The following is a 24,809-nucleotide window of genomic DNA, read 5'->3' on the forward strand; positions in this document are numbered from 1 at the left end:
GGAAGCGTTGACGCAATGTAGAGGAAGTAGTCGTGCGTCTTCCCGATCTGACCGATCCAAGCACCGTTACTCCGGTACCTCCGAGTTCTTAGCACACGTACAGCTCGATGACGCTCCCCGGGCTCCGATCCAGCAAAGCTTCAGGGATGAGTTCCATCAGCACAATGGCGTGGTGACGATGATGATGTTCTACCGACGCAGGGCTTCGCCTAAGCACTACAACGATATGATCGAGGTGGAATATGGTGGCAGGGGCACCGCACATGGCTAAGGAACGATCACGTGGATCAACTTGTGTGTCTAGGGGTGCCCCCTGCCCCCGTATACAAAGGATCAAAGGGGGGGTGCGGCCGGCCCTATGGAGGCGCGCAGGAGGAGTCCTACTCCTACCGGGAGTAGGACTCCCCTCCCGTTCCTTGTCCAACTAGGAGAGGTGGAGGGAGAATAGGAAAGGGGGGGCGCCGCCCCTCCCTCCTTGTCCAATTCGGACTAGGGGGAGAGGGGGCGCGCGGCCTGCCCTGGCAGCCCCTTCCTCTTCTCCACATTAGGCCCATGAGGCCCATTAACCCCCCGGGGGGTTCCGGTAACCCCCCGGTGCTCCTTTTTTATCCGAAACTTCCCCGGAACCCTTTCGGTGTCCGAATATAGTCGTCCAATATATCAATCTTTATGTCTCGACCATTTCGAGACTCCTCGTCATGTCCGTGATCACATCCGGGACTCCGAACAAACTTCGGTACATCAAAATGCATAAACTCATAATAACTGTCATCGTAACGTTAAGCGTGCGGACCCTACGGTTCGAGAACAATGCATACATGACCGAGACAAATCTCTGGTCAATAACCAATAGCGGGACCTGGATGCCCATATTGGCTCCTACATATTCTATGAAGATCTTTATCGGTCAGACCGCATAACAACATACGTTGTTCCCTTTGTCATCGGTATGTTACTTGCCCGAGATTCGATCATCGGTATCCAATACCTAGTTCAATCTCGTTACCGGCAAGTCTCTTTACTTGTTTGGTAATACATCATCTTGCAACTAACTCATTAGTTGCAATGCTTGCAAGGCTTATGTGATGTGCATTACCGAGAGGGCCCAGAGATACCTCTTCGACAATCGGAGTGACAAATCCTAATCTCGAAATACGCCAACCCAACATCTACCTTTGGAGACACCTGTAGAGCTCCTTTATAATCACCCATTTACGTTGTGACGTTTGGTAGCACACAAAGTGTTCCTCCAGCAAACGGGAGTTGCATAATCTCATAGTCATAGGAACATGTATAAGTCATGAAGAAAGCAATAGCAACATACTAAACGACCGGGTGCTAAGCTAATGGAATGGGTCATGTCAATCAGATCATTCACCTAATGATGTGATCCTGTTAATCAAATAACAACTCTTTGTTCATGGTTAGGAAACATAACCATCTTTGATTAACGAGCTAGTCAAGTAGAGGCATACTAGTGACACTAAGTTTGTCTATGTATTCACACATGTATTATGTTTCCGGTTAATACAATTCTAGCATGAATAATAAACATTTATCATGATATAAGGAAATAAATAATAACTTTATTATTGCCTCTAGGGCATATTTCCTTCAGTCTCCCACTTGCACTAGAGTCAACAATCTAGATTACATAGTAATGATTCTAACACCCATGGAGTTTTGGTGCTGATCATGTTTTGCTCGTGGAAGAGGCTTAGTCAACGGGTCTGCTACATTCAGATCCATATGTATCTTGCAAATCTCTATGTCTCCCACCTGGACTAGATCCTAGATGGAATTGAAGCGTCTCTTGATGTGCTTGGTTCTCTTGTGAAATCTGGATTCCTTTGCCAAGGCAATTGCACCAGTATTGTCACAAAAGATTTTCATTGGACCCGATGCACTAGGTATGACACCTAGATCGGATATGAACTCCTTCATCCAGACTCCTTCATTTGCTGCTTCCGAAGCAGCTATGTACTCAGCTTCACATGTAGATCCCGCTGCGACGCTTTGTTTAGAACTGCACCAACTGACAGCTCCACCGTTTAATGTAAACACGTATCCGGTTTGCGATTTAGAATCGTCCGGATCAGTGTCAAAGCTTGCATCAACGTAACCGTTTACGATGAGCTCTTTGTCACCTCCATATACGAGAAACATATCCTTGGTCCTTTTCAGGTATTTCAGGATGTTCTTGACCGCTGTCCAGTGATCCACTCCTGGATTACTTTGGTACCTCCCTGCTAAACTTATAGCAAGGCACACATCAGGTCTGGTACACAGCATTGCATACATGATAGAGCCTATGGCTGAAGCATAGGGAACATCTTTCATTTTCTCTATCTTCTGCAGTGGTCGGGCATTGAGTTTGACTCAACTTCACACCTTGTAACACAGGCAAGAACCCTTTCTTCGCTTGATCCATTTTGAACTTTTTCAAAATCTTGTCAAGGTATGTGCTTTGTGAAAGTCCAATTAAGCGTCTTGATCTATCTCTATAGATCTTTATGCCTAATATGTAAGCAGCTTCATCGAGGTCTTTCATTGAAAAACTCTTATTCAAGTATCCCTTTATGCTATCTAGAAATTCTATATCATTTCCAATCAGTAATATGTCATCCACATATAATATCAGAAATGCTACAGAGCTCCCACTCACTTTCTTGTAAATACAGGCTTCTCCGAAAGTCTGTATAAAACCAAATGCTTTGATCACACTATCAAAACGTTTATTCCAACTCCGAGAGGCTTGCACCAGTCCATAAATGGATCGCTGGAGCTTGCACACTTTGTTAGCTCCCTTTGGATCGACAAAACCTTCTGGTTGCATCATATACAACTCTTCTTCCAGAAATCCATTCAGGAATGCAGTTTTGACATCCATCTGCCAAATTTCATAATCATAAAATGCGGCAATTGCTAACATGATTCGGACAGACTTAAGCATCACTACGGGTGAGAAGGTCTCATCGTAGTCAATCCCTTGAACTTGCCGAAAACCTTCTGCAACAAGTCGAGATTTGTAGACAGTAATATTACCGTCAGCGTCAGTCTTCTTCTTGAAGATCCATTTATTCTCAATTGCTTGCCGATCATCGGGCAAGTCAACCAAAGTCCATACTTTGTTCTCATACATGGATCCCATCTCAGATTTCATGGCTTCAAGCCATTTTGCGGAATCTGGGATCACCATCGCTTCTTCATAGTTCATAGGTTCATCATGATCTAGTAGCATGACTTCCAGAACAGGATTACCGTACCACTCTGGCACGGATCTCACTCTGGTTGATCTACGAGGTTCAGTAGTATCTTGATCTGAAGTTTCATGATCATCATCATTAGCTTCCTCACCAACTGGTGTAGGTGTCACTGAAACAATTTTCTGTGATGTACTACTTTCCAATAAGGGAGCAGGTACAGTTACCTCGTCAAGTTCTACTTTCCTCCCACTCACTTCTTTCGAGAGAAACTCCTTCTCCAGAAAGTTTCTGAATTTAGCAACAAAAGTCTTGCCTTCGGATCTGTGATAGAAGGTGTATCCAATAGTTTCCTTTGGATATCCTATGAAGACACATTTCTCCGATTTGGGTTCGACCTTATCAGGTTGAAGCTTTTTCACATAAGCATCGCAGCCCCAAACTTTCAGAAACGACAACTTTGGTTTCTTGCCAAACCACAGTTCATAAGGCGTCGTCTCAACGGATTTTGATGGTGCCCTATTTAACGTGAATGCAGCCGTCTCTAGAGCGTATCCCCAAAACGATAGCGGTAAATCAGTAAGAGACATCATAGATCGCACCATATCTAGTAAAGTACGATTACGACGTTCGAACACACCATTACGCTGTGGTGTTCCGGGTGGCGTGAGTTGCGAAACTATTCCACAATTTTTCAAATGTACACCAAACTCGTAGCTCAAATATTCTCCTCCACGATCAGATCGTAGAAACTTTATTTTCTTGTTACGATGATTTTCAACTTCACTCTGAAATTCTTTGAACTTTTCAAATGTTTCAGACTTATGTTTCATTAAGTAGATATATCCATATCTGCTTAAGTCATCTGTGAAGGTGACAAAATAACGATATCCGCCACAAGCCTCAACATTCATCGGACCACATACATCTGTATGTATGATTTCCAATAAATCTGTTGCTCTCTCCATAGTACCGGAGAACGGTGTTTTAGTCATCTTGCCCATGAGGCACGGTTCGCAAGTACCAAGTGATTCATAATCAAGTGGTTCCAAAAGTCCATCAGTATGGAGTTTCTTCATGCGCTTTACACCGATATGACCTAAACGGCAGTGCCACAAATAAGTTGCACTATCATTATCAACTCTGCATCTTTTGGCTTCTACATTATGAATATGTGTATCACTACTATCGAGATTTAACAAGAATAGACCACTCTTCAAAGGTGCATGACCATAAAAGATATTACTCATATAAATAGAACAACCATTATTCTCTGATTTAAATGAATAACCGTCTCGCATCAAACAAGATCCAGATATAATGTTCATGCTCAACGCTGGCACCAAATAACAATTATTTAGGTCTAATACTAATCCCGAAGGTAGATGTAGAGGTAGCGTGCCGACCGCGATCACATCGACTTTGGAACCGTTTCCCACGCGCATCGTCACCTCGTCCTTAGCCAATCTTCGCTTAATCCGTAGTCCCTGTTTCGAGTTGCAAATATTAGCAACAGAACCAATATCAAATACCCAGGTGCTACTGCGAGCATTAGTAAGGTACACATCAATAACATGTATATCACATATACCTTTGTTCACCTTGCCATCCTTCTTATCCGCCAAATATTTGGGGTAGTTCCGCTTCCAGTGACCAGTCTGCTTGCAGTAGAAGCACTCAGTTTCAGGCTTAGGTCCAGACTTGGGTTTCTTCTCTTGAGCAGCAACTTGTTTGCCGTTCTTCTTGAAGTTCCCCTTCTTCTTCCCTTTGCCCTTTTTCTTGAAACTAGTGGTCTTATTGACCATCAACACTTGATGCTCCTTCTTGATTTCTACCTCCGCAGCTTTCAGCATTGCGAAGAGCTTGGGAATAGTCTTATTCATCCCTTGCATATTATAGTTCATCACGAAGCTCTTGTAGCTTGGTGGCAGTGATTGGAGAATTCTGTCAATGACGCAATCATCTGGAAGATTAACTCCCAATTGAATCAAGTGATTATTATACCCAGACATTTTGAGTATATGCTCACTGACAGAACTGTTCTCCTCCATCTTGCAGCTATAGAACTTATTGGAGACTTCATATCTCTCAATCTGGGCATTTTCTTGAAATATTAACTTCAACTCCTGAAACATCTCATATGCTCCATGACGTTCAAAACGTCATTGAAGTCCCGATTCTAAGCCGTAAAGCATGGCACACTGAACTATCGAGTAGTCATCAGCTTTGCTCTGCTAGACGTTCATAACATCTGGTGTTGCTCTAGCAGCAGGCCTGGCACCCAGCGGTGCTTCCAGGACGTAATTCTTCTGTGCAGCAATGAGGATAATCCTCAAGTTACGGACCCAGTCCGTGTAATTGCTACCATCATCTTTCAACTTTGCTTTCTCAAGGAACGCATTAAAATTCAACGGAACAACAACACGAGCCATCTATCTACAATCAAACATAAACAAGCAAGATACTATCAGGTACTAAGTTCATGATAAATTTAAGTTCAATTAATCAAATTATTTAAGAACTCCCACTTAGATAGACATCCCTCTAATCCTCTAAGTGATCACGTGATCCAAATCAACTAAACCATGTCCGATCATCACGTGAGATGGAGTAGTTTCATTGGTGAACATCACTATGTTGATCATATCTACTATATGATTCACGCTCGACCTTTCGGTCTCCGTGTTCCGAGGCCATATCTGTATATGCTTGGCTCGTCAAGTATAACCTGAGTATTCCGCGTGTGCAACTGTTTTGCACCCGTTGTATTTGAACGTAGAGCCTATCACACACGATCATCACATGGTGTCTCAGCACGAAGAACTTTCGCAACGGTGCATACTCAGGGAGAACACTTCTTGATAATTAGTGAGAGATCATCTTATAATGCTACCGTCAATCAAAGCAAGATAAGATGCATAAAAGATAAACATCACATGCAATCAATATAAGTGATATGATATGGCCATCATCATCTTGTGCCTGTGATCTCCATCTCCGAAGCACCGTCATGATCACCATCATCACCGGTGCGACACCTTGATCTCCATCGTAGCATCGTTGTCGTCTCGCCAATCTTATGCTTCCACGACTATCGCTACCGCTTAGTGATAAAGTAAAGCATTACATCGCGATTGCATTGCATACAATAAAGAGACAACCATATGGCTCTTGCCAGTTGCCGATAACTCGGTTACAAAACATGATCATCTCATACAATAAAATTTAGCATCATGTCTTGACCATATCACATCACAACATGCCCTGCAAAAACAAGTTAGACATCCTCTACTTTGTTGTTGCAAGTTTTACGTGGCTGCTACGGGCTTAAGCAAGAACCAATCTCACCTACGCATCAAAACCACAACGATAGTTTGTCAAGTTGATGCCGTTTTAACCTTCGTAAGGACCGGGCGTAGCCACACTCAGTTCAACTAAAGTTGGAGAAACAGTCACCCGCAAGCCACCTCTGTGCAAAGCACATCGGGAGAACCGGTCTCGCGTAAGCGTACGCGTAATGTTGGTCCGGGCCGCTTCGTCCAACAATACCGCCGAACCAAAGTATGACATGTTGGTAGGCAGTATGACTTATATCGCCCACAACTCACTTGTGTTCTACTCGTGCAAATAACATCAAACCATAAAACCTAGGCTCGGATGCCACTGTTGGGGAATGCAGTAATTTTAAAAAATTTCCTACGCACACGCAAGATCATGGTGATGCATAGCAACGAGAGGGGAGAGTGTTGTCTACGTACCCTCGTAGACCACAACGGAAGCGTTAACGCAACGTAGAGGAAGTACTCGTACATCTTCCCGATCCGACCGATCCAAGCACCGTTACTCCGGTACCTCCGAGTTCTTAGCACACGTACAGCTCGATGACGCTCCCCGGGCTCCGATCCAGCAAAGCTTCGGGGATGAGTTCCGTCAGCACAACGGCGTGGTGACGATGATGATGTTCTACCGACGCAGGGCTTCGCCTAAGCAGTACAACGATATGATCGAGGTGGAATATGGTGGCAGGGGGCACCGCACACGGCTAAGGAACGATCACGTGGATCAACTTGTGTGTCTAGGGATGCCCCCTGCCCCCGTATATAAAGGATCAAAGGGGGGTGCGGTCGGCCCTATGGAGGCGCGCAGGAGGAGTCCTACTCCTACCGGGAGTAGGACTCCCCTCCCGTTCCTTGTCCAACTAGGAGAGGTGGAGGGAGAATAGGAAAGGGGGGGTGCCGCCCCTCCCTCCTTGTCCAATTCGGACTATGGGGAGAGGGGGCGCGCGGCCTGCCCTGGCAGCCCCTTCCTCTTCTCCACATTAGGCCCATGAGGCCCATTAACCCCCCGGGGGGTTCCGGTAACCCCCCGGTGCTCCGGTTTTATCCGAAACTTCCCCGGAACCCTTCCGGTGTCTGAATATAGTCGTCCAATATATCAATCTTTATGTCTCGACCATTTCGAGACTCCTCGTCATGCCCGTGATCACATACGGGACTCCGAACAAACTTCGGTACATCAAAATGCATAAACTCATAATAACTGTCATCGTAACGTTAAGCGTGCGGACCCTACGGTTCGAGAACAATGCAGACATGACTGAGACAAATCTCTGGTCAATAACCAATAGCGGGACCTGGATGCCCATATTGGCTCCTACATATTCTACGAAGATCTTTATCGGTCAGACCGCATAACAACATACGTTGTTCCCTTTGTCATCGGTATGTTACTTGCCCGAGATTCGATCATCGGTATCCAATACCTAGTTCAATCTTGTTACCGGCAAGTCTCTTTACTCGTTCTGTAATACATCATCTTGCAACTAACTCATTAGTTGCAATGCTTGCAAGGCTTATGTGATGTGCATTACCGAGAGGGCCCAGAGATACCTCTCTGACAATTGGAGTGACAAATCCTAATCTCGAAATACGCCAACCCAACATCTACCTTTGGAGACACCTGTAGAGCTCCTTTATAATCACCCATTTACGTTGTGACGTTTGGTAGCACACAAAGTGTTCCTCCGGCAAACGGGAGTTGCATAATCTCATAGTCATAGGAACATGTATAAGTCATGAAGAAAGCAATAGCAACATACTAAACGATCGGGTGCTAAGCTAATGGAATGGGTCATGTCAATCAGATCATTCACCTAATGATGTGATCCCGTTAATCAAATAACAACTCTTTGTTCATGGTTAGGAAACATAACCATCTTTGATTAACGAGCTAGTCAAGTAGAGGCATACTAGTGACACTAAGTTTGTCTATGTATTCACACATGTATTATGTTTCCGGTTAATACAATTCTAGCATGAATAATAAACATTTATCATGATATAAGGAAATAAATAATAGCTTTATTATTGCCTCTAGGGCATATTTCCTTCATCTTCTTCATTGTCTTCCATCATAACCCCTCTTTCTCCGTGCTTGGTCCAAACATTATAGTGGGGCATGAAACCGGACTTAAACAGGTGGACGTGAATGGTTCTTGACGTAGAGTAATTGTGACCATTCTTACAGCGAGCACATGGACAAGGCATAAAACCATCCGCCCGCTTGTTTGCCTCAGCAGCAAGCAGAAAAGTATGCACGCCCTTAACGAACTGGGGAGAGCATCGATCATCGTACATCCATTGCCGGCTCATCTTCATTACACAACACCGAATAGACCAAATTAATACAAGTTCATACATAAAGTTCATACAACACTTAAATGCAACAAACAAATAACTCTCTAGCTAAATCATTTAAATGCAACAACAAATACGATCAAGATCGCAACTAAGGTAACAATGGATCCAACAGCATAATGATACCAAGCCTCACTATCGATGGCATATTTTCTAATCTTTCTAATCTTCAAGCGCATTTTCTCCATCTTGATCTTATGATCATCGACGACATCAGCAACATGCAACTCCAATTCCATCTTCTCCCCCTCAATTCTTTTCAATTTTTCTTTCAAGTACTCGTTTTCTCTTTCAACTAAATTTAACCTCTCGACAATAGGGTCGGTTGGAATTTCCGGTTCACATACCTCCTACAAAATATTTTTATGTCAACTTGATGGGCATAATTTGTCATAAACACGAAATGCAACTAGTTTTAAAAGAGAATATATATACCACATCCGAATCATAACAAGGACGAGGGCCGACGGGGACGGATATCAAAACCATGGCACTATATGTATAACAAACAACGTACGGGTAAGATAATTATACGAGTAACTATATATCCAAATCACACAAACATCAATTTTTATATAAAATTTCATGAACAAGAGGCTCACCACAAGGTGGTGCCGGCGACGGGACGGTGCGGGCGATCGACGGTGGTTACGACAGAGATTTAGAAGGCACTAAGTAAACAACACCTACATATGCAAACTAAGTGTTATTTTTGACCTCAAATTGCATATAAATCAAATACTAGCACACATATATATATATCCTCCCAAATTACTAAACTCACAAATTAATCACTATATAAAGCATTGCAAGAGCTAATCTAGCAATGAGAGATGAAAGGACAAAGTTGCTAACCTTTGTGATCATTTGAATGGATGGGGGCCTTCAAATCTTGACAAATTTTGGGCAAAATGTGTGATGAGCTCGAGAGGAAGAGGGGAAGAACAGAGAGAGGAGAGGGGAAAGGGGAAGAACAGAGCGAGCTCGGGTGGACGAAGGGTTTATGTAGGACGACCTTTAGTACCGGTTCGTGCCAAGAACCGGTACTAAAGGGGCTGGAGGGGCCCCAGTCTGACAACATCCTGCCACCACTCTCATTAGTACCGGTTCGTGGCACGAACCGGTGCTAAAGGTTCGCCACGAACCGGTACTAATGAAAGCGGCCCGGCTAGCCGTTGGAACCGGCACTAATGTATACATTAGTGCCGGCTCAAATACAAACCGGCACTAATGTGCTTCACGTTTGAACCTTTTTCTACTAGTGGATCTTGAGCATGATTATCATTTGTGAGTAGTTACTTTTGTTCTTGAGGTCACAGGAGAAATCATGTTGCAAGTAATCATGCGAATTTGATATGTGTTCGATATTTTGATAGTATGTATGTTGTGATTCCCTTAATGGTGTCATGTGAACGTCGACTACATGACACTCCACCATAGTTGGGCCTAAGGGAATGCATTGTGGAGTAGCAATTAGATGATGGGTTGCGAGAGTGACAGAAGCTTAAACCCCAGTTTATGCAGTATTCCGTAAGGGACAGATTGAATCCAAAAGTTTAATACTATGGTTAGAATTTAATCTTAATACTTTTTCTCGTAGTTGCAGATGCTTGCGGGAGGGTTAATCATAAGTAGGAGGTTTGTTCAAGTAAGAACAACACCTAAGCACCGGTCCACCCACATATCAAATTATCAAAGTACCAAACACGAATTAAACCAACATGATGAAAGTAACTAGATGAAAATGCCGTGTACCCTCAAGAACGCTTTGCTTATCATGAAAGACCGTTTTGGCCTGTCCTTTGCCTCAAAAGGATTGGGCTATCTTGCTGCACTTTTGTTACTACTATCGTTACTTGCCCGTTACAAATTATCTTGCTATCAAACTACTCAGTTACTTACAATTTCAGCACTTGCAGACATTACCTTACTGAAAACTACTTGTCATTTCCTTCTGCTCCTCGTTGAGTTCGACACTCTTACTTATCGAAAAGAGCTACAATTGATCTCCAATACTTGTGGGTCATCAGTGACGGCGGCTCCGTCTCGTGGATCGTGACAATTCTTTCTCCCTGATTTTTTCCTGGAAAAATATGATTTTATAGCGTCGGTTTCAGGGTCTGCGGGGCCACCAGGTGGGGACAACCCACCTGGGCGCGCCTGGGGGGGGGGGCGCCCTGGTGGGTTGTGCCCACCCAGGTGCCCCCCTAAGGTGACTCTTGGCCCCAGAAATTCTCTTTATCGATATAAAAAATCCTCGCAAAGTTTCGTTCCATTCCGAGACTTTTATTTCTGCATAAAAACAACATCATGGTAGTTCTGATGAAAACATCGTCAGTCCGGAGTTAGTTTCATTCAAATCATGCAAATTAGAGTCCAAAACAAGTGGAAAAGCGTTAGGAAAAGTAGATACGTTGGAGACGTATCAGGGCCATAGTTTTCACTAGAGACTTCTCTCTTGAAAATAGCATACGGTGGGTAAATAAATTATTGTTGGGCAATTGGTAGAAAAAAGCAAATAATTATGACGATATCCAAGGCAGAGATCATATATAGACATCATCACGTCCGAGACAAGTAGACTGAAACGATTCTGCATCTACTACTATTACTCCACACATCGACCACTATCCAGCATGCATCTAGTGTATTAATTTCATGGAAAAACGGAGTAACACCTTAAGCAAGATGACATGTTGTAGACAAGATAAACTCACGTATGAATAAACACCATCTTTTGACCATTAATATCAATGATACATGCGTGTCATGCCACCTTCTGTCACTGAGATTGAGCACCGCAAGATCGGACCCATTATAAATCACCTCTTCTCATGGCAAGATAAATCAATCTAGTTGGCCAAAACAAACTAATAAGTCGAAGAAGAAATACGAGGCTATAGTAATCATAAAAGAGTTCAGAGAAAACTCAAATAATATTCATGGATAGATCTGATCATAAAGTCACAATTCATCGGATCCCAACAAACAAACCACAAAAAGTCATTATATCAAATAGACATCCAAGAACAGTGAGGAGAACATTGTATTGAAGATCAAATAGAGAGAAGAAACCATCTAGCTACTAACTATGGACCCATAGGTCCATGGTAAACTACTCATGCATCATCGGAGGGGCAACAAGGATGATATAGAGCCCCTCCGTGATCGAATCCCCCTCTGGCAGAGTGCTGAAAAAGGCCTCCGGATGGGATCTCGTGGTTCTGGAACTTGCGGCGGCAGAAAAAGTATTTCATGGACTCCTCTATTGATTTCATGATTTTAGAGAAATTATAGAGGTGGAGTTAGGTCAAACGGTGCCTCATGGGCCCACGCTTCATCATCTGGTCTTCTCTCGAAGCTTCTAGTGTCTCTTTTGTCCAGAAAAAAAGATCTTCAAAAAGTTCCGTGACATTTGGATTTCGTTTGGTACCGATATTTTGTGAAACAAATAACAAGCAAAAAACAGTAACCGACACTAGGTACTAAGTTAATAGGTTAATCCCAAAAAAAATATATAATTGCCTGAAAGTGTATATAAAAATCCAAGATTGATAATATAATAGCATGTAATAATAAAAAATTATAGATATGGCGTATCAGGCACCGAGCCTCTTCCTGCTGCTCGAGCTCGCCGCCCCTCCCCCTCCCCGAGGCCATCACCTGTAGATCAGCATATAACCGTTTGTGTTATATGCTAATATGTTTTGTGCTATGCTACATGCTACTGATGTTTATTGCCTCTCCTTTATTGATGTTGTTGTTGCATTATTGCATATGTAGCTAAGATATATAGATATGACCCTAATTAACCTATTGATAAATGGGTTGTCGGTAAATTTTGTTAACATGCATATTCACCGATTAATCCCTACTCCTCACCGGACCGAGCAGCTACAAGTTACCGATATCCGAAACATTGCAAAGTACAGATGATCTACGTCAGGATCAATGTGTATCCTCTGCGTGCCCTGCTCCTCGGCTTATATGGGTATTCGGGAGGGGGGCTATAGTTTCATCTTAGTCTGGTACGAACAGGAAGGATGCGTTTAATACGATCTCAACATCTTGGAGTGTACGACAAGTCTTCGAAGGCCTTCCTTTTGTATGCCATGGGCCGCTCAAACGTGTTCCATTGATGAACCGACATGGGGGCCCCTCGACCCGTCCCACCAGGCGAGAGGCGATGTGATAAGGGCCCCCTAGTCCGGGACATCATCGACGACTAGTTGAGTTTCGACTCGGTTGGTCGGGACATAATCTTTCTCATAAATCAAGGTATAATCAAAAGTATACCATTCTATTCATATTGAAAAATGTTTCCAATGATAATTTTTGTTTGAGGGAACGTTTTCATGGCTGCTTTATAAATTGCAAACAATGGTTACAAGAAAGAAACTAAACCATTAAACTATCGTTTTGTTAAACCTCAGCTGCTTGAATTTTTTGTTGGCACCAACCACTTTTTCCTCCCCCCCCGAGCGCGATATGCGGAGGCCGGACCTCGTCGGAGAAGAAGCAACCTGTCCGAAAAAGTAGAAGCCCCACTCTCTCTCTTAGAGATGTGGAGGTGCAGGTTCGCCTGGAAGTAGCAAGCTCGCTATCTATCTTAGGGGTGCGTGGGTGCAAGGGGATCGCCGGAATTGTTCACCGATGCGACACTTAGAGGGATGGCCAACAACGACAGTGGGGGAGGTTGAGGGAAGGGCGGGGAGGCAAGGCGGTGCGCGGTAGTGCGCGCCAGCCGCAGGTGGTGGAGTCCGGCGGTTGGGGCAGGACATGCTGGGGGCGAGTGTGAGAAGGAAGAAGGAAGGTAGGAAGAAGATGAATAGTGCGGATCTGTTTTGGGCTCTTGGATGAAAATCTTGCGGTCTAGATGAAAAGTTGAGATGGTGGGAGTATAACGAATCGATGATTATGATGCAGAAAGAATACCGAAATAAGGCGAGCAATAATCAGTGTCGCGCGCGCGAATACCAAAATCGGCGGAACCTCCCTCCCCTCCCCATTCCCCACCTCCTCGGCCCGCGGCGGCCATGGAGGCCGACGACCCGGCGCCGCGCGGCGGGGCCCCGCCCCGCATCCGGCGGCTGGAGGAGTCGGTGGTGAACCGCATCGCCGCAGGGGAGGTGATCCAGCGGCCGTCGTCGGCGGTGAAGGAGCTCGTCGAGAACAGCATCGACGCCGGCGCCTCCACCGTCTCCGTCACCGTCAAGGACGGCGGCCTCAAGCTCATCCAGGTCTCCGACGACGGCCACGGCATCCGGGTACGCTCGCTTCCTAAACCCTAAACCCCGGACCCAATCCCCCCACCCCCTGAACCCTTGCTGCTTCCGCGGGCGCCTGCTAGTGCCAAAATCCTTCAAATGCGAGTTGTTAACCGTGATTTCTGTTGATTACGAGCTGTTAATCCTTAGTGCGTACAGGGCCATGTAGGCGGATGATTGGCAATTTTGGTATTGGCGATTTTCTGCACTGGATCTGTGTCTGTTTGTTCTGACTCGGGCAGTAAAAAACTGCATAGGGGCTGCTATGCCATGGGCAAATGAGGGCACACCTATACTAACAGGCCATTTGAGATTTTTAGTGCTAATTGTCTTAGGCAGCATGTAGTTGTCTATGATACTACGAACTGGGCTTGTCTTGTGCTATAAAGGGGGAGGGCCTAGGCGTCTGCAGGGTACTACTATATGATTACAGTATTGATTGTTGGGTATTTGAAGAGTTGGTCATATTCAGAATATTTATTGAGCATCCCATACCATTTTGTCAGCTAACTTGGTAAACTTTCACAGTGTGAGGACTTGCCAATATTGTGTGAGAGGCATACTACCTCAAAGTTGTCTGCATATGAGGACCTACAAACAATAAAGTCCATGGGGTTCAGAGGGGAGGCTTTGGCCAGTATGACTTATGTTGGCCATGTTACGGTGACAACAATAACAGAAGGCCAACTGCATGGCTACAGGTCAGTCCATGAGCAACTTTAAATCCTTCTGCTTGACTCTAGAGTCGTTTGTTAATGATTGTTATTATCATGTTTTCTTGTCAGAGTTTCTTATAGGGATGGAGTAATGGAGAATGACCCGAAGCCCTGCGCTGCGGTTAAAGGAACTCAAGTCATGGTGAGTTTGCAACTTTGCATAGTACTATTGCTCTATTGGATATTTATTGCGATTTTTACAAGAAAAAAAAAATCTTAATATGCAGGTTGAAAATTTATTCTACAATATGGTAGCTCGTAGGAAAACACTGCAGAACTCCAATGACGACTATCCAAAGATAGTGGACTTCATCAGTCGATTTGCAGTCCATCACATCAATGTGAACCTCTCTTGTAGAAAGGTAAATATAGCTGTCTATTGTTTTCTCATGAGTTTTAAGAAGGTGACATTTGCCTCCTCCTCTGTCACAGCATGGAGCCAATAGAGCAGATGTTCACAGTGGGACCACATCTTCAAGGCTAGATGCTATTAGGAATGTCTATGGGGCTTCGGTTGTTCGTGATCTGATGGAAATACAGGTTTCAGATGAGAATGCTGTAGATGAAATATTCAAGATGGATGGTTTCATCTCAAATGCAAATTATGTGGCAAAAAAGACTACTATGATTCTTTTCATAAATGGTATACAAATTACAAGGCACTAGTAATTTTTTAGAGCCTTTTCCTCCGTAAGTAAATTCAGTTGATTACATATGCACTAAAAATGTATTGCGATGCCCATGTAAATACTCATGTTAAGGTGCCATGTAACTCTGATCAGAGTAATCTGGCCACATCTTGTTCACATATTTTCGATGAACAAGGGGATATCTTTAAAAGAATAATTTTGTAAGACCAACAAAGTTTTAAATGATGCATCCACTGTGATTGAACTGTCATGTATTTTCTGTCAGTGAATTAGTAATGTATTGTTTCTCTATTATCATGGCTGTTCCTTGTTTGCTTTATCCTATAACTGTCCATATCTCCTCTTCAGATAGACTTGTAGACTGCACTTCTTTGAAAAGAGCTACTGAATTCGTGTACTCTGCAATACTGCCTCAAGCATCCAAACCCTTCATATACATGTCCATCAATCTTCCACCAGAACACGTGGATGTCAATATACATCCAACCAAAAAGGAGGTATTTTTTGGCAAAATCTGAGCCTGGTGTCCAACATCTCTGCAATTTTTCAATTAGAGAACAAATGATTTCAGTGATTCCTTCTGTCTTGCAGGTTAGCCTCTTAAATCAAGAGCGCATTATTGAAAAAATTAAAGATGCCATCGAGGAAAAACTGATGAACTGTAATAACACAAGGATATTCCAAACTCAGGTTATTCATATGTTCATGCTTACATAAACTCACAGATACTTGGTCTGTTATTGTTGTGTCTCATGACTCATCACAGTTGATATGGTGCGACAGTTGCTGGAGATCAGTTTTTAAGTGTTCATATGGTTGCTTACCTCTATCTTTAGAGACAGTGTATCTGTTCAAAAGCTACTACCAGTTGCATAGTGCATCAATTTTCAAATATACATAAACACTTGCAGAAAGTCATGCTGAAATTCGTATGTTGTCATTTTCTCAAAAACTTGCTCTCCTGGGAAATTGACTTATCAAAAACTTGCCCCTTCAGAGTAGATTGTTATATTATTTGGCTCTTTGAATGCAAATTAAAAGAAATTTAATTTGCAGATGAACTTTAGCTATCTCAGTTATAAAAACTATGTGCATGTGTATTTTATATTTTGATGTAAACTTTTGTGCACATTAGTGATGCTTGTTCCATGTGAATTGCAGGCACTAAACTCTTCAGCACTTACTCAAGCTAACACACGAAAGGACAAGGGTACCGAAGTCAGCACGCCTACTGGTATGTAGCATATACCATATGCATATTTCAAGCTAAAATGTTTCATAAGTACACTATACTGCTACATCACATTACTTAACTCTGTATTATTGAGCTATCTAGTAAAGGGCGTGTGAAACCACCACCATCCAGCGAATAATCTTTAGTATAATTATATTATACTGTAGGAGAAAAATCTCAAAAGATTCCTGTGAGCCAAATGGTCAGAACAGATCCACGCGATCCATCTGGAAGGTTGCACACCTATTGGCAAGGTCAAACTTCAAATCTTGAAAAGAAATCTGACCTTGTTGCCGTAAGGTATGATCTTCATTAGCAAGTTGACACCGGTCACCACTTTCTGTATTTTTTATGCTGTCTTATTTGGTCATCTGTTTGTGCTCCCTGAATTTTTTCTGCATGCGCATCAAATTGTGCACCAAGTACCTGTTGTTTGCCTTTCCTCATGTGAGGATTTAATGATTCATGCTGTTTACATGCTACAAGTCTATAACTCTGGTTAAGTTGCGAGTGCTGGACCTTTTTCTACATTGGTTGCCAATTCATAAATTCTATTTGAAGAAGGGAGTACAGTGATTCGCTATTTTTTTTACTGTGGCTGATTTTTTTCTTCTGTTTGTATATGGTTTCCAAGAAATATTGTAAGATCAAGAAGAAATCCAAAAGATGCTAGTGATTTGTCCAGTCGCCATGAGCTTGTTACAGAAATAGATTCTAACTTACATCCTGGTGAGCTCATCTTAACCTGTGATGTCTGAATCTGTCTCCATTTTTGTAGACTGATGATTTATGTATTTCTGCTAGGCCTTTTCGATATTGTTAAGAATTGCACATATGTTGGAGTTGCCGATGAAGTTTTCGCTTTGATACAACACAATACCCTCTTATACCTTGTCAATGTGGTAAATGTTAGGTAAACTCTATACATTACATTGATGACTAGTCTTACTCTTCCATGCCTTATATCTCTTATTTAAGCTAGATTTTTTCTTCTAATATCTGACATAGCTCTTTGAAGGTAACCGATACCCCAGTTACCTGTACATATTTGCAAATGCATGTGCACACAAACAATATTGCTTGCGCACACCACCATCAAACTGCTATCCATTCATATCACATCCAGTTGAATGCCTAATAAGCACCTCTTCCAAATATTGCATTGTTTTCTTTTCTGTACTATGTGATATTGATGATTCAGCTTGTGATGCAGCAAAGAACTCATGTACCAACAAGCCTTGTGCCGTTTTGGGAACTTCAATGCTATACAGCTCAGTGAACCTGCTCCGCTTCTGGAGTTGCTGACAATGGCACTGAAAGATGACGAGTCAATGAGTGATGTAAATGAGAAGGAGAAACTAGAAATTGCAGAAGTAAGTTATTTTCTTAATTCCTCGAGTCATAGTTGATCTTGTAGGTGATAGAACAGATGTAAGTTTTTTATTTGTCCACCTGCATATTGTTTCTGTTTCTTGATTCTTGTAATACGGCTCAATCGTTTGATTCATGTAGCATCGCTCTGTTGATGAAGATAGTGCTTGTTTGCAGGTGAACACTGAGATACTAAAAGAAAATGCTGAGATGATTAATGAGTACTTCTCTATTCACATTGATCAAGGTGGCAACCTGACCAGACTTCCTGTTGTACTTGATCAGTACACCCCTGATATGGATCGCCTTCCAGAGTTCATGTTGACTCTAGGAAATGATGTAGGTTTCCTTTTATTATGCTGTTGCGTTCATTACATATGGTATTTTAAATTTGGTCATGATATTTGATTATCCATTCCCTGCTGAGGCGATGGCAAGTAGGTTTTCAGGCTGATATCGTGTTCAAAATTTAATTTCGGTGTTTCATGTAGATATGGCAGCTAGCTGGCCGCGAGTAACTTCTGTTTCTTATTCATATTTTAAGTTGTTTCGGAATTCCATTTCCGGGAGTTGTTGCTTTATGATATATTTTGTTTCAGATTTTACTTTAGTTATGCAAACTGGCAGTCCTGATTTTTAGTGATTACCATCTTATAATAGATTGCCTGGGACGTTGAGAAAGAGTGCTTCAGAACGGCAGCAGCTGCTATTGGAAACTTCTATGCGCTTCATCCTCCCATCCTTCCAAATCCATCTGGCAAAGGCATTCGATTATACAAGAAAAATAAAGATTCCATGGAAAGTGCTGGGCAGGCTGATAACGATTTAACAAGTACAGGTGAGCTTGTTGGGTATCTGTATTCTATAGTTGTATACCCATTAAAGTGCATGAAGAACATATATGCTTAGTGTTACACCCTAGTAGGTAACAGAATCCGCAGTTTCTCCCACTTCGCTTCCCATTAACCGCCAAGATGACATGACACTGAAATAGACATACTAAAGAATATATCCATTATATATGATGCTGCAGCTAGATATTCATTCAGAGTTAATTGCCATTGGGGCTAAACATATATTGCATTACAGAGGAAGATGACATCGACCAAGAGCTGCTTGCGGAAGCAGAGGCGGCATGGGCTCAACGCGAGTGGACCATCCAGCACGTCTTGTTCCCGTCCATGCGACTTTTCCTCAAGCCCCCTAAGTCGATGGCAACAGACGGAACATTCGTCCAGGTTCCCTCCCCACCCCGCTTCAGTTGTCCTTTATGTTTGGTGCTTCAGTCATCTGCTTATGCTCGCACCATAGCCTGTCACTGCACTCCTGTCTATTTACACTGCTCAATGTATTTTTTTCCCCAAACAATCACCAAGCCACATTACACGCGACATTGTTCCGAGTAGGCATACCAACATAGGCAGTCCAACTTTCGACAGCGAGTAATAAAAAAGAATGGCCTGGCTTCAAGTGCAACCACTAGAAGTGTGTGAAATACCTTTTTTTTTTATAGATGACGCGGCATCAACACACTGATATTGAGCTGTAATTTTGAACCTATGCAGATTGCTTCTCTAGACAAGCTTTACAAGATCTTCGAGAGATGCTAGCCGACACAAAGGCAGCCGGTCGCACGATATGTAGAGAAGGAAGGGAGAGTGCGACCGACGCCTTTGCTTGTTCCTTCTGGGACGGACTTGCGTACATAACGGTGCCACTGTTTTTTTGTTGTTGTTGTTGGTAGCGCTGTAAATATTTGAAGAATGAGCAAAATTTGTTGACTCCAGCTCTGGAATTGAGTACCAAATATGTTGGCTTTGCTACGCAGTGCTGATGTTTCCCTTAAGTAACCGTGCTGGTAAATATGCCATGCCCTCTTACAATGATCGCGCAACCGAAGCCGTCGCCGCGGGCTTTTTTCCTCGAAAGATTCTACAAAAATCAAAGAGTACGCAGGCCGGTGCGGTTTCCGGTGAAGCCCTGTTTTGAGCATGGCAACCATTTTTCTAAAATTAAAACAAATTTGAACCGACGTTTTCAAAATTTCCATAAATTTTGCCCGGAGTACTAAAATTCTGCAAGAAAAAGCCTCCCTTTTATTTTTTGAAAAAAACCCTCCCTTGTGTAATAAGAGGGAAAAAACTGGGCTGCCATGTGTCCCTGCGGGTGGGCCCGGAGGGAAACCCCACGCCCCGTGCCGTCCCCCCTCTCTGCCTTTACCCCATCCCCATCCATATACCGGGGGCTGTCGAAACTTTCGTCGTGGGCCGGATTCAGCTCGTAGCAGCCGGTCCAGCTGCCCAGGGGCCGATCCGCCCGTAGAGGTCGGCGACAGCAAACCCGTTTCTCCCCCGTTGTGCTCTGTGTTGGACTGTTGGTCGTCCTGTCCACTGCGCCCACTGCCGTCCGGCGAAGTCGAGCGGAGGCGCGGTGCAGGGATCGCCGGGAACCGAGGCGGGGGGCGGCCGAGGAGAGCCTGCCGCCGGACTCGCCGAGGAAACGCCCCCCTCCATGCGGGGGGACTCCCTGAGGTATGGATCGAGCTTGATTTAACACTATCAGTTGCCTAGATTGGGATGAGTCAATTTTCCCCTTCGTCCCTGTTGTCAGCAGCCTCCTCTACTGTCGACCCGCTCGCAGCCACCGGCAACCGCCGTCCTCGGTCACCCTCGGCCGGCGTCGCTGCCGCGCCTCCACCGCCACGGCCGTCCCTTTAACCCCCCCTTCATCCCCCTCCCCACCCACGGCCACGGCTTTCCCGTTGTCGCTTCTGTGCTCTGTGCAGAATCGACTGACGCTGAATTCATTCTCATGCAATTTATTACATTTAGCAGCTGTGTTTACTTAGTCAGCATGGCCATCAACAAATAGACCAGCTATCAGTCACTTCCGATAATAGGAGAAAATTAAGGAAGACAATAGACAGAATCGGAAGTACAGCAGCTTTCTGAAGCAGAAACTTAACACAGTAAGAAGATAATGTAGAGCAAGGGGGTAACACTTGAGCTGAAAGAGATGAAGTGGCCTGCTCTGCTCATGGCATACGATGACACAAAAGTATCAGTATATAGCACATTCTAATCAGAAAGTTTAAACATAAACCATTTCTGCAAGGAAGAACAGATTGTTGAAAGAAACTTCCTGCACACACACGTACCTCCATTGTATCTCCTGTGTTCGCAAGTAATGCATTCGGAACTATTTGCACTTTGTACCAGAAGCCATTTTCCTGCACTTGGAGCCCACTGACGTTATCATCGATAAACACAACTGTGATCACAGATTCACAGTGGCATCAGTGTGGGGCTTCAGGCCTAAGACTTGGTCCGGCTTGGGACAGTAAGGGTGATGGCATTCTCTTCAATCGATGACGATTGAAAACTGGGCCTGATCCTCATGTAAATCAAGCATCTCGGGCAGGTGCTTGAGGACAAGGCTGGCAATCTCCCTTCACCTGACTGTGTACTCACACAGAGCATTTCTGAAGAAAACTGAGTGATCAGAATTATTCAATGGCTACTCATTAGTAAACTTTTTAAATCATGTGTATTGATCCTGGATTCCTGTTAAAGGCCTTAAAGGTACCTGAAAGGAGGATGTGTGGTAGATTGTCCGGGACTCCGGTTCGGCTAGAGGTACAGCCGGTCACCACCAGTCCAGGGTCTGCTTCTCTGATACGACTATGTCGTTCCCGTACTTCTGCTTTTCTTCCAGTGAGAGCTTGCGACAGTTTCATCATCTCACCGAGAAAATTTGGCTCTATTCCATGTCCACCAGAATAGATAAAGATCAATCACAACTCTATCCGACTGATCAAAAATAACATAAAGAATTGATCAGGACAAACTTAATAGGAAGAGGCCCCAGTTCTCCAAGGCGTACTGCATCTTTACAGCCTCATCATCAGGGCTGTTACCAGGGGCAGTCAGACTGCTGAGTTCAATGATTGGGATCAGCTCAGGCATCTCGGAACAGGCCACGTAAAGGCGGTCTTGCTCAGGAACCACATACTGGCTTGGTGGCTCCTGTACGCCAGTCACCAACTACCAATTGGCAATTAGTGAAAATTACAAACTTGTGAATCAGAGTAATGCATGCCAACACATGCCAAGTTATCTCTGTCCCCCCTGCTTGTCTTCTTATATAGTTTGTTTTGGCTTATTAGGTTTCTTCTTGAGAAAAAAGGAGTAGCCATCATCACTCTGATCTTTTTGGTGTTTGTTGTAGTGGTTGGTGACTCTCCTTACTTATTGATGACAATGTGTAGTGAGATGGGACTGAGACGAAGGCAACTACATCTTGCGTAGGGCAACATCTTCCTTGAAGAGAGCCAACAACCAAGGAGACAGAGCACCAGGATCAGCAGAGAAATATCCAAGAACTCCAATGGCTGATGAGTCATGGAGGCTGCCGAATTCAGTGCAGCAACTGGCTGCCAACATGCAAGAACCACCGAGCCAGTACTTGCTCAGAGAGCAAGAACTGCTTGGTGGCAACCTTGCTGGTGCCGAGATGCCGGAGCCCGTCCCAACAATCGATCTTGGCCTGCTGTCTGCATCCAACGATCCTGAGGAAGCCGCCAAGCTGCTGTCGGCGCTGAAGACCTGGGGATTCTTCCAGGTGAGTTTCTTTATTACTCCGTTCTCGAATTTCTTGTTCCTAAGATTTACTCTCTTTTTTTGCATTTTTCGTTCATGGTGCATTTGCTATATTTCTGTAACACGCATCAGCCTATGTGACCAGATTTCTAACCATGGAATGGAGGCCTCTATGATGGATTCTGTGATGAGCGCATCAAGGGAATTTTTTCACCTGCCGCTCGAAGAGAAGAAGAAATGCAGCAACCTGATAGATGGCAAGCATTTCCAGGTAGAAGGGTATGGAAATGACCAGGTGAGGACTCAAGATCAGAGATTGGACTGGTCTGATCGACTGCACCTTAGAGTTGAGCCAGAGGGTGGGAGAAACCTTGCCCATTGGCCTACACATCCCAAATCTTTCAGGTAATCTATCAGGGATACAATATTTTCTGGTACTTTTGTTTAAACGGATCTTTCGTTGTTCTCTGTTTTGTAGAAAAGACTTCCTTTGCTTATTTATGTCTTGAGTGATGTAGACTGACATGGAGTCATGAGCTACAGAAATAAAATCGACATTAGTAATTAACTGGACTATTTGCGTGTTATTGGCAGGGATAATCTACATGAGTATGCATTGAAGTGCAAGAGAATCAAAAGCGACATCCTTCGGGCAATGGCCAAGATTTTGAAGCTTGATGAAGACTGCCTTGGTAATCAATTTAACAGCAACGCCCCCACTTTTGCTAGATTCAACCACTTCCCTCCATGTCCAAGACCTGATCTTGTCCTGGGCATCAAGCCTCACGCCGATTTCCCTGCTCTCACGGTTCTCCTCATGGACAAAGATGTCGCGGGGCTGCAATATCTTAGAGATGGAACCTGGTACAATGTTCCAGCTGCGTGTGACCACACCTTGCTGATCAACATTGGTCTTACAATGGAGGTGACCATCTCTGAACCTCCAGTAATTTTCTCCCATATGAAGTTCCTGTTTCTTGATGACTTTGCCTGACCATTTCTCGTGGCTCGTGCAGATAATGACCAACGGGATCTTCAGGGGGCCAATGCATAGAGTTGTGACTAATGCCGATAAAGAGAGGATATCAGTGGCCATGTTCTATGGTGTGGATCCCGAGCAAGAGATCGGGCCGATAGCTCATCTGTTAAGTGTGGAGCAACCGGCACAATACAGGAAAATGAAGGCCAAGGACTTGTTAGTGTTGCACCATGAACATTACGCTGGAGGCCGAGGACCAAGAATTGCCGATGCACTGAAGATCTAAGTAAGATGACTGTAGCTCCATGCTACAGTACCCATGGAAAGTAAATAATTGATGGCTGTTTGGTTTGTAGTAACATGCTCTCTGAGCACTTTCATATTCTCTTATCTGCTCAAGTGTCTCCGCCGTTCCTTCTTATATACTCCGTAGCTTTTATCAGTGGTGAAGCCATGCATGAGCTGTGCAGTCAAATGACTACACAGCTTTTTGGCAAGAACATCATACAATGAGTATATATCATGTAGAGAAAATCACAAGTACATACATATGACTACACAAGTTTGAATTGACTACACATGAATGAATTCCTGGCACCGCCACTGGCTTTTATTTCAAAATGCATAAACCATATCCCCATTACATGGTAAAAAAAATGATTTTTAGGATGTAAAAATGTCAGCACTAGAGTCACTGTCATGTTGCGTGAAACTGACAAGACATGTTGGCATGGTGTACTCCATGGATGTCACCTTTTGCCAACTTCAGGAATTCGGTGTCACGATGTAAAATTTTCGTTAAGGGGTAATATATGAATATTAAGAGCATCTCCAGCCGCGCCCCCAACAGGCCCTTCTTAGGCGTTTTTGCCGCGCCGGTGCCGAAAAAACGGCCCAGTCGCGCCCCTAGAAGCCCGTTTTTCGCGGGCTCGGGCCGAAACTGGTGCCGGCGGACCCAGACCGAACCTGGCGCCCTGGGGGGCGCCTGGGGCGCCGGCACAAGCGAAAAGGGCGCGTGGGTCCGCCCTGTCGGCGAGTCGAGCGCCTCTTCCCGCCGTTTCTTCCCGCTTTTCCCCCACTTCCCTCCCATACTCT

General features: G+C 44.0%; 2 protein-coding genes across 2 annotated transcripts; both read left to right on the forward strand.

The window, feature by feature from the left end:
* The first annotated feature begins 13,844 nt into the window (after positions 1-13,844).
* Positions 13,845-19,983, forward strand: LOC125521567 (DNA mismatch repair protein MLH1-like). Its single transcript, XM_048686632.1, has 16 exons — positions 13,845-14,166; positions 14,695-14,867; positions 14,952-15,024; positions 15,110-15,244; positions 15,315-15,525; positions 15,881-16,029; positions 16,124-16,222; positions 16,694-16,766; positions 16,934-17,066; positions 17,401-17,495; positions 17,571-17,679; positions 17,980-18,139; positions 18,315-18,476; positions 18,798-18,975; positions 19,227-19,375; positions 19,703-19,983. The coding sequence occupies exons 1-16, from the start codon at positions 13,936-13,938 to the stop codon at positions 19,745-19,747; spliced, it is 2,175 nt and encodes a 724-aa protein (XP_048542589.1). The 5' UTR covers positions 13,845-13,935; the 3' UTR covers positions 19,748-19,983.
* A 409-nt stretch (positions 19,984-20,392) lies between these two features.
* On the forward strand, positions 20,393-24,135 carry LOC125521430 (codeine O-demethylase-like). The gene is made up of 5 exons (XM_048686486.1): positions 20,393-20,668; positions 22,445-22,757; positions 22,881-23,140; positions 23,330-23,660; positions 23,752-24,135. Exons 1-5 carry the CDS (start codon positions 20,649-20,651, stop codon positions 23,998-24,000), a joined length of 1,173 nt encoding a protein of 390 aa, XP_048542443.1. The 5' UTR covers positions 20,393-20,648; the 3' UTR covers positions 24,001-24,135.
* Positions 24,136-24,809: the final 674 nt, after the last annotated feature.

The sequence above is a fragment of the Triticum urartu genome, chromosome 7, assembly GCF_003073215.2.
Source record: "Triticum urartu cultivar G1812 chromosome 7, Tu2.1, whole genome shotgun sequence".
Classification (NCBI taxonomy): Eukaryota; Viridiplantae; Streptophyta; class Magnoliopsida; order Poales; family Poaceae; genus Triticum; species Triticum urartu.

Coding starts and splice junctions, on each gene's coding strand:
- LOC125521567 (XM_048686632.1), top strand. CDS start 13,936: ATGGAGGCCGACGACCCGGCGCCGCGCGGCGGGGCCCCGCCCCGCATC. Junction 16,223..16,693: donor CAAGGATATTCCAAACTCAG/GTTATTCATATG, acceptor TGTGAATTGCAG/GCACTAAACTCTTCAGCACT. Junction 17,496..17,570: donor AGATTCTAACTTACATCCTG/GTGAGCTCATCT, acceptor TATTTCTGCTAG/GCCTTTTCGATATTGTTAAG.
- LOC125521430 (XM_048686486.1), top strand. CDS start 20,649: ATGCGGGGGGACTCCCTGAG. Junction 22,758..22,880: donor AGACCTGGGGATTCTTCCAG/GTGAGTTTCTTT, acceptor CTATGTGACCAG/ATTTCTAACCATGGAATGGA. Junction 23,141..23,329: donor ACACATCCCAAATCTTTCAG/GTAATCTATCAG, acceptor TGTTATTGGCAG/GGATAATCTACATGAGTATG.